Genomic DNA, 10732 nt, shown 5'->3' with positions numbered 1-10732 from the left:
ATGGATAGAAAAACTGAAAGGACCAGATGGCACTCACTGGTTAAAAAACTTCTTTATTCCAGTACTTTAAAACATTGGCATCGGGAGGATGGGAGCAGGAGTGGAATGGATGACAGCTGTTTCACGCTGCAGCGGCGCTTCTACTGGTTACACACCACATGAATTACCCATTCAACGGAATAAAGGACTTTTAAGCAAAAATGCAGTGAATGCTGCTTTTCTCTTTTCTACATATGCAACTACATTTAAAACCATTTTCTGCCCACTCTTCCATAAATGCCACCACTATGGAATGTACAGCTTAAGGCCCCTTCACATTAATCGACGCTGCAGCGATACCGACAACGATCCGGATCGCTGCAGCGTCGCTGTTTGGTCGCTGGAGAGCTGTCACACAGACCGCTCTCCAGCGACCAACTATGCCGGTAACCAGGGTAAACATTGGGTAACTAAGCGCAGGGCCGCGCTTAGTAACCCGATGTTTTCCCTGGTTACCATGCTAAAAGTAAAAATAAAAACAAACACTAGATACTTACCTACCGCTGTCTGTCCTCCAGCGCTGCGCTCTGCTTCTCTGCTCTCCTCTTGTACTGTCTGGGAGCCGGAAAGCAGAGCGGTGACGTCACCGCTCTGCTTTCCGGCTCACAGCCAGTACAGGAGGAGTGCAGAGCGCAGCGCTGGAGGACAGACAGCGGTAGGTAAGTATCTAGTGTTTGTTTTTTTTTACTTTTAGCATGGTAACCAGGCTAAACATCGGGTTACTAAGCGCGGCCCTGCGCTTAGTTACCCGATGTTTACCCTGGTTACCAGTGAAGACATCGCTGGATCGGTGTCACACACGCCGATCCAGCGATGTCTCCAGGGAGTCCAGCGACGAAATAAAGTTCTGGACTTTCCTCAGCGACCAACGATCTCCCAGCAGGGGCCTGATCGTTGGTCGCTGTCACACATAACGATTTCATTAACGATATCGTTGCTACGTCACAAATAGCAACGATATCGTTAACAATATCGTTATGTGTGAAGGTACCTTTATAGTGGGCTTATGGACAGATACTTCAGTCTCTGGCTGGGAACTCCGCAGGGTTACCTTTGGCCTCTGTGTTACCTCTCTGATTATTTCTCTCCTTGCCCAGGCTGAGCGTTTTGTTGGGCAGCCCTTTCTTGGCATTTTTGTTGTGGTACCACGTTCTTTCCATTTGATGATAATGGATTTGATGTTGCCTCTGGGGATCATTAGAGATTGGGATATTTTTTATAAAAAGAAGAGAATGTCCAGCTTCACTGAATCCATAAAAAAGAGTTTTCTTTATTCACAAACTTTAAGCATAGAGGATACAGACTTCAGCACAAACCATATGGGTAAGAATCTCAACGCGTTTCTGGAGACTAAGCTCCCTTAATCATGATTGGTCATGATTAAGGGAGCTTAGTCTCCAGAAACGCGTTGAGATTCTTACCCATATGGTTCGTGCTGAAGTCTGTATCCTCTATGCTTAAAGTTTGTGAATAAAGAATACTCTTTTTTACGGATTCAGTGAAGCTGGACATTCTCTTCATTTTTTGGACTTTATACGCCTGGACACAGCGGGTCCGTGCTCCTGAAGTTTGGCTTATGCATCATGGGTGAGCTGGCTTATATTTCTTCTTTCCATATTTTTTATAACCCAACCTTGACTTGTACTTCTCAACAATTTTGCCCCTGACTTGTTTGGAGATCTCCTTGCTCTTCATGGTGTTGTTGGGTTAGTGGTGCCTCTTGCTTAATGGTGTTGCAGCCTCTGTGGTTTTTCAGAAAAGGTGAGTATATAATAACCATGTGACACTTAAATTGCACACAGGGGGACTTCCTGAACCAATTTTTTTGCCAATTTTTAGTTTTTCGATCCCATAAATTTAATTTATGCCTATCTTGGTGAGACTGTTTTTTTGTACTTCTTTCTGGGAAGATTTGTCGTAATGTCATAGCTGTCACTTTCAATGTACCACACTTGAAAATTATTGACTTTTGGGGCCTATGGTTGTAAAAAAGCCTGGATTCCGCAGTTACTCGGTTACCCTAGTCAACCAGTTTGACTTTATTAGTAGAGTTTTCACTGTTGTTCTGTTGTCACTCTGCTTTCTGAGTTTTCACTCTCCATGGCTCTCACAGAGCTTTCTGCTGTAAACGGTGCGGGCCTGCGCCGATTAGAGCACAGAGCAGTGGAACAGTCATGGAGATTGAAGTGCTACACAGTGACAGTGAAAACTACTAACAAAGTCAAATGATAGGAAGTATTTAGAGCTAGAATAAAAAACAATTCAAAGCAGCATGATGTAAGAATAAATAAATCGACAGACAAGATAGTCATGCATGAAAAGCAGATAACTTTATTAGATATAGAAAATTAAGAGGCCTTAATAAGTAGCTCAACAGAAAATAGAAATAGAAAAACAGGCATTACATTGGCGTCAGTGACTCAGCGCAAGATACTGATATTTATCCCTCGCCAGCTGCTGCTGAACCTCAGATATCCATAGGCCTGGCTACTAGCAAAACATTCTTCGATTTGTTATTAGTGAACAACTGGCAAACAGTATAGTAGCTGCCGCTAGAACTTGGTATGTTATATGCATTAAATCTGACTCATTCAAATATCTGTGCTGAGTTTGGAAACAGGTATAGATCAGTAGGTGGATTGATGGACCTTCTCCCGTGATGACACCACTTTTCCGTCAACGGAATCCTCAATAATGGTGCGGACTTTACGTATGGTCTGAGCTGTGATGACAGAAAGACAGTTTAGGGATCTTTATAGTAGATGAGCCTGCTACAGATAATATTGTAATGTCACTAATTGTACCATTGTAAATGGGATCTAAAAAGTCACATATGCATAGAAGAGGCATGACATTATTAAGGCTAGTTTCACACTGGCGTAGGGCAGAGCTGCGGAGGGCTGCGTACTTCCTCCGTTAAGCCCTGCCCACTGACGCACCTCTTCCATTCAGCTCTGCCTACATCTGCATGTGTCCTGAGTACCTATCTTTAACATTGGGTACGCAGGCAATGCTTATGTATGCGGATGTGTCTGCATTGAACGCAACATGTTGCATTTTATTGCGGTTGGCGCAGCATCAAAACGACGCATGCGGACGCATCCGCATACATCCGCATGGCCTATGTACCCAATGTTAAAGATAGGTACGCAGGACGCATGCAGACATAGGCGGGGCTGAATGGAAGAGGTTCAGCAGTGGGCGGGGCTTAATGGAGGAAGTCTGCAGCCCTCCGCAGCTCTGCCCTACGCAAGTGTGAAACTATCCTAAGACTGGAAGTGGAAGCCTGGTAGTATTGCCACCTTGTAGCTGCCATCTTGCCCTCTGTTTTTGGCATAAGCTGTGGCGGAAGTTTAAACCGTGGGCAGCATGTATCTGTGTGATCACAGCCATGTATGTTTGTCTCTGAAACACTTTAAATAGCAGCCGGGCACTGAGCTGCACAATTGATTAGTCGTACAGACATGTCCCCGGCATCCTCTTCCCACCCGCTGACAGTGACTGGCAAGTCTCTGCCTGTGTGTGCATATAGGCAAAGGCTTGCCAGTCAATGTCAACTGAACTAGAAGAGGCGCACAGAGGAGTGACCAAGGATGTTAAGAGAATGGGTGGATTGAGTACAAAATGTGTTATTTAAACAGGTTATCAAACTTGAGGTTATTGAGGTTTGGAAAAACAAAGCCTTGAGGGTGATCTTATTATAATGTACAAATATATGAAGGATTAGTGCAGAAAACTTTCTAATGATCTTTATATACGTAGGCCTGCAACAGTTACGAGAGGCATCCGCTACGTCTAAAGGAAAGAATCATCACAGATGTAGATTCTTTACTGTAAGAGCACTGAGATTATGGAATTTTTTGCAACATGATGTTGGAATGGATTGTTCACTAAACCAGTTCACGTAGGGTTTGGGAGCCTTTTGTGTTAACTGTAATAATACAGTACTAGATTATGTCATGGGAACTAGTCTGATTGCTGTATATGGAGTCCGGAAATGTTTTTTCCCCTAATATGGGTAAATTAGCATCTGCATCATGGGCTTTTCCTATAGTCTGGATGAACACGTTATTGTCATAGATTGAACTTGGACTTGCGTCTTCTTTCAATCTTAAAACTGCAAGACTATGATACTCTTTAAGGCACAAATATACCGTAGTTAACACCACTGTTACTTTAGGATACTGCCCATTTTTGGACACTATTGGAACATCCCTGCAGCTCAAATCTGAATTAATCTCATTTTAATTAAAAATATGAGAATACAATATACTTACAGTCTTTATATGAAGTGCTGTAGGAAGAGAAAAAAAAGAGAATGAATAGTGAGTCTTTTCTTTCAAGAAGATTTGTACATGGGGCCTAAAGGGTTTCTGGCCAGAACAATGGTATGATTCAATGATTCTATTACCTACAATTTCTTAAGTATTAGAAAACCAACCATAAAAAAGTTCCTTTCCTAAGTGTCCACATTAATACAAGGGCCCTGGTGCCTAAGTGAACCCAACATCTCCTCTTCCTTATGATATGAAAAGTACAAAATGGTTGGAGAGCGGGTTATTGATTTATAACACGCAATCATTTTGCTTTGTATTTTGAATGGACTGAGAATCACGCTTTTCCTATGTTTCCAACATGGGATTCCTCACTGTACTGATGGCATCACCAATATATTGGGGGTGCAAGAACAACCAGATACCCTCTCAAAAGTAACATGCCTGAACCTTTTGGGACAACTTGATGCAACCTCAATGAGATTTTAGGCTACTAGAATAACTTGAGCGTAACTCAATGATTGGCTGTGTTTTTAATGGTCCATATCTTTGTATTACTTACTTGATATCTTCACCTTCCAGGAGACGTCTGTAGGTTGCGATTTCTTGTTCCAGACGAGTCTTCACGTCCAAGAGGATTTTGTACTCGTAACTCTGGCGTTCCATATCTGACCGTAAATCTGCAAGCTGAGCTTCCACACTGCTGAGCATCTCCTGGATCTGAGAGAGTTGCATACAATACCGGCCTTCTGTCTCTGCCAAGGTGCCTTCCAGCGCCGCTTTCTATAGTAAAGAGTGATATTTAGGTTATACAGTAATGTATTTGTTTGAACATTTAATGAATAATGTCGAAACCAGATTTCACCATGCTTAGTTGTGTCTGAAGTTCGATCTCCAGGCTTTGGAGAGTACGTTTTAGGTCGGTTATTTCTGTTTTGCTGGACTGGATCTGTTCACTGTGACCTGCAACTTCCCTGTTCAGCTCTTCTGTCTATGACACAAATATTGCATCCGTTAAGTGATTATATGGCCACTTAGACTATGCAATTATTAAACAACCTGAAGAAAAAATGTTTTACTTACCTGCTTAAAGTACCAGGCCTCGACTTCCTTACGATTTTTCTCAGCCAAAGCTTCATATTGGTCTCTCACATCAGACAAAATCTTTGACAAGTCAATAGCTGGGGCAGCATCCATCTCTACATTCACATGGCCGCCAACTTGTCCACGGAGAGCATTCATTTCCTATGCAACAAAATATGTATTATTTTTACCTACATCTTTAATTCTTCCAGAATAAACTGTTGTCTCCTAAAAGTTATTGTGAACCATCATTACCTCTTCATGGTTCTTCTTCAGGTAAGCCAACTCTTCCTTCAAGCTCTCGATCTGGATCTCTAGGTCTGATCTGGTAAGGGTCAGTTCATCCAGGACTCTGCGTAGTCCATTGATATCACCCTCAACATTCATGCGCATGGACAGTTCAGTTTCAAACCTGGTTAACAGAAGGCAAATTAAAATACAATTAATGACTTATAGATAGCATGCTAAGATGGCATTGTCTGGTTTGAACAATCTCGATTACTTAGAAGTTCCTTTGACAATAAGCTGCTAACAATGTGTCCACCTGATAAATTTTCCAATGATCAGCTCAAATTTTCTTGCAGCGCTACAACAGGTAAAATTAAAGGTACTGTCACACATAACGATATCATTAACGATATCGTTGCTTTTTGTAACGTAGCAATGATATCGTTAACTAAATCGTTATGTGTGACAGTGACCAACGATCAGGCCCCTGCTGGGAGATCGTTGGTCACTGGGGAAAGTCCAGGACTTTATTTCGTCGCTGGATCACCCGCTGACATCGCTGAATCGGCGTGTGTGACGCCGATTCAGCGATGTCTTCACTGGTAACCAGGGTAAACATCGGGTTACTAAGCGCAGGGCCGCGCTTAGTAACCCGATGTTTACCCTGGTTACCATTGTAAAAGTAAAAAAAAACACTACATACTTACATTCCTGTCACGTTCCTCAGAGTCAGCTTCCCTGCGTCCCCCAGTGTCAGCGCCGGCCGGCCGTAAAGCAGAGCACAGCTGTGACGTCACCGCTCTGCTTTCCGGCCAGCGCGCTTACACAGTGCAGGGAAGCTGACGCTGGGGGACGCGACAGGAATGTAAGTATGTAGTGTTTTTTTTTTTATTTTTACAATGGTAACCAGGGTAAACATCGGGTTACTAAGCGCGGCCCTGCGCTTAGTAACCCGATGTTTACCCTGGTTACCCGGGGACTTCAGGATCGTTGGTCGCTGGAGAGCTGTCTGTGTGACAGCTCTCCAGCGACCAAACAGCGATGCTGCAGCGATCGGCATCGTTGTCTAGATCGCTGCAGCGTCGCTTAATGTGACGGTACCTTAAGTATTACACACGTGCCATTTAAATCACTGGGTTGATGGTGTAATTCAGGATAGAATACAGTACACTACTGAACGCTGAAGCGCATGCAATGAAACATTATGTCCTGTCACCAGTGCCAGCGTCAGGACGTACTTTGTGGGCGGAGTTAGGTAAAGATATGTACTGCCCCTGAAGGATGGTATAAATATCCAAACAGACCTTGGCAGCAAAAAGGTTCCTCTCCCCTGATCTAAAAGTTAACAAATTGGTTGATGAAAAAGTAATATTTATGGTATACCCATGTCGGATATTATAACCAGGAAGCAAATCTTACTTAGTCTTGAAGTCATCAGCAGCCAGCTTGGCGTTATCAATCTGGAGGAGAATGCTGGCATTGTCTGTAGTGGCAAGGAGGATCTAAAAGTAAAAAATAAAAACAGATTCTGGTTATGTAAAGTTTTTTTTTTATTTCTCTGTTGATATTTAATATAAAAATAATAGCAGATATTGTCAGATGGCCTAGTAGTTTAGGGGGCAACTGCTACCTGAAATGCTTGTCAGGGGCTGAGCCAATGACTGTCATGACACAAGTTACTGACTAGAGAGACAATGATGAGCTACTGGAGAATTAAAACCTATTTTGTTGTCCCACATTGACTGTGAGGCCAAAAGATGTAGTATCAGGAATTATGAACCAAGTATATGAAATAAGGCAAACATACATTTGACACCTCCTTAGTATTATACAGACTATAATTTGATGATGAAAGCAGTAGATATATCTACAATCTATGTGGCCTTTCTATAACAGAACTCTCCCATGAGGAGAATAATGGCAACTGGCAGCGCCTATAGGCTTAGGAACTAAGGCCTACAGGCCCTCATTCTGCTGCACGGAGACAACAGGTCCCTGTGCATTAGGCATCTTGGCTCAGTGGTCAGAATTGGAGTTCAGAACCATAATCAAACCAAATATAACGTGTATGGAGTTTGTATGTGTAAGTTTCTGTAAGTACTTTTTTTTGTTATTCTAGACAAAAGTTCACTTTATATTAAAATGTCATCATGATTGCATTTGTATTTGGGAGATTAGACCCCATTATTTATGACAATGTATGTAAAAGTGCTTAATAATATATTAAAGTTCTATAATTAACCCAAGGCCCCTCACATATAACTGGCCATAGTGACATCAGTGTTTCTATACTTGAGCTCCAATATTACCTTAGTTTGTCCTGCTTTGGGAGTGGGTCATTGTCTATTATTAAAGCTTCTACTTTTTTCCATCAGCATTTCATCGTTATAATGATGATACGTTTATATTAACAAGACATCAGATGTATTATCATTTAGTCTTAATGAAATATATCACTTAGTATCACTTGTGTTAAACTCAAATAGTCATACAGGTCACATATTGATGACATCATCGGTATGTGCCACTGATGTGCAGATGTCATGGGAAGATATTAACAGCTACACAATCTGAAAGTGTCTAGTGATACCAACCAGATGGGGAATTCTAGAGTCTCTCTTTCATTACATTTTCAATCTGCTACACTAATATCTGAATAACAAATCTGGAGTCATTTTCTGTAATTTTGGGGTGTACAGATAAAAATTATCAGATGTTCATTGATATATACTCATTATTTGAAACTCCACTTGATATGGTAAGATATGTATTATACAGAGGAAATTATCTTGCAAACATATATAACTATCATTCTTGAATGAGCTTAATCAACACATTGTAAAGGCATTCACAGATATTAGCACATGCATGTATGAGGGAATAAATGTTTGTCCTACCTTGTTGCGAAGATCTTCGATGACTTTGTAATAATGGCTGTAGTCGTGATCTGGCCTTGGAGCTTGCTTCTCATACCATTGGCGAATCTTAATCTCCAACTCAGCATTGGCCTTCTCCAGGGAGCGTACTTTGTCTAGATATGAGGCTAGACGATCATTTAGGTTTTGCATAGTTTGCTTCTCACCTCCTGCTAGAAGACCCTCTCCACTACCATATCCACCTCCAAAGCCATAACCATGACTAGATGAAAAACTGCCACCAACACCACTAGCTAGGCCACCAAATCCTCCAGCAAAGCTATTTCCAAGGGCACTAGCCCCAGAGGAAAACACTCTAGAGGTAGAGGTGGAGATATTTTTGCCACCACTGGCTCCATGGATGCTAGGTGCCCTATAACTTCCCATAGACAATCTGCTTGAGCCACCACCATGAACACCTAATCCCAAACCACTTGAAGATCCTGAGGATGTGGTGGACTGCCTAATGCTGTATGAGGAGGACATGATGTAACTAGAGCACCTGTCTTTCTAAGTGCTACCTGTGATGTTTAGTTAAGTGTAGGATAGCAGACCTTGCATCCTTCTCTTTATACAAGAGGATGTGGGTGTGACTTTTACGTAAGTTTTGGTCCTTCAGCAGAGTCATCAGCTTTGATTTGCGTGCCAACATTTGGAAGAGAAGCGGGATTCATCATTACCTCATTGGTCTGGGAGACTAACTTGTACAGGTTTCATCATATTACCCCCCTCCCCCTTCTATTCTTTACTTAAACCTTCTCAGACAAAGTCCTTTCACTCATCCAGGAGTTGGTATTGTATGTGTAGTTCCTAAAACAAAAGCTGTGATTCACATTGAGTCAGGGAGGCTCCTGGCCCCAAGGCTATGCTTTTGACATTCTTTTACATTAACCAGGTAAGAAATACGGTAATAAGGTGACCTCTCCCAATTCTGGAAAGTTTAGGAAATAAACTGAAACTGGAGATTGTGTTATTGCAGACAACAATTCATGACTCCATCTTTATAATATTAACCCTTTAGTTCATTGGGAACAGGTAAATAGGCCATCAGGTAACACTCATATTACACTTGAATCCCTAAAATTACAGTTAATGCACCACTCCAGCATTTTTTTTTAATTTCAGCACTAATGTAAATTCCCTTACATTGGGTGGCTGTGACCTCTGACTTATGGTCAATCATAAATTGTAGTTACAAGATGGGGGATCAGGGCCGGAGCATCACCAGGAAGACCAGAAGACGGCGGATGGGCAGCATATTTCTAGGGACAGAGAACATGGATTAGTGATACCACTCCAGTGCTAAAATAAGAAAAAAAGCTAGAGTGGTGCTTTAATCTAACATTGCAACTTGCACATCGATTTCTACAAGAACCACTAACACACAAATATATGTATCTGGTCCCTGAAGTCCCCTATTTCCCATGTCCCAATATTACATATCATTATTGCCTCTACTATACATGTACGACCTCCACAGTTATTCCTATTTCATGTATTTTTAGCTAAACGAATAGACCCTTTTAATATTTTAGGCTACATGAACCTGATGTTGGGCTGGGTTTCCTTGGGCCGTCCCAATAATGATTGAGATGATATTGAGGCCCCCATGTCCACTTCTGCTTTGAAGGCCTTTTTCACATGGCCAGTACACGTTCATTATTATTTGCAACCTAATATTTTTTTTATCAAGGTACACACACTGGAGGACTAAATATCTGGGTGTCCCAAATATCCCCTGTTTACCACAGGTAAGGCAGGTTTTATGGTTTCTTTTAAAAAATAATGGTCTCCAAAGCCATTTAAAAATGAGGTTGTGTTTTTTTTTGGTCCACTGATATGTGAGGAAACTGGGCCCACCAGCGTATCTTGTAGTATGATGATGGGTCAATCTCACCTTGAATGGTCAAGAGCTAATTGATACATAATCAGTCTTCTATTCTATAGAAGAGGAATTACAGGAGTTGCTTTGCTATTGGCCACTAATTTAGAATAATGCAATAGTGTCCAGACATGAAGGGAAAGGGTGTGAAAAATTGGGCATATATTCCAAAGGTTGGAAGTCCCATATTCTCATGAGAGCATCAAAGGCTCCCTGCCTCTCTAGGTCTGTGACCCTAAAGTGGACAAGACAATGTCCAAGAAGCCATCGTCTCATCACAGGTAGCACAATTGTATCACTGCATCTCACCA

At 41.8% G+C, this 10732-nt stretch overlaps 1 protein-coding gene across 1 annotated transcript; it reads right to left on the bottom strand.

The window, feature by feature from the left end:
* Positions 1-2347: 2347 nt before the first annotated feature.
* Positions 2348-9090, bottom strand: LOC138664659 (keratin, type I cytoskeletal 19-like). Its single transcript, XM_069751554.1, has 8 exons — positions 8522-9090; positions 7044-7126; positions 5652-5808; positions 5397-5558; positions 5179-5304; positions 4876-5096; positions 4317-4333; positions 2348-2761 (listed from the first exon to the last, which is right to left on the bottom strand). Exons 1-8 carry the CDS (start codon positions 9023-9025, stop codon positions 2667-2669), a joined length of 1365 nt encoding a protein of 454 aa, XP_069607655.1. The 5' UTR covers positions 9026-9090; the 3' UTR covers positions 2348-2666.
* Positions 9091-10732: the final 1642 nt, after the last annotated feature.

This window comes from Ranitomeya imitator, chromosome 2 (assembly GCF_032444005.1).
Source record: "Ranitomeya imitator isolate aRanImi1 chromosome 2, aRanImi1.pri, whole genome shotgun sequence".
NCBI lineage: Eukaryota > Metazoa > Chordata > Amphibia > Anura > Dendrobatidae > Ranitomeya > Ranitomeya imitator.
This window is presented reverse-complemented; position numbering and strand designations above follow the sequence as displayed.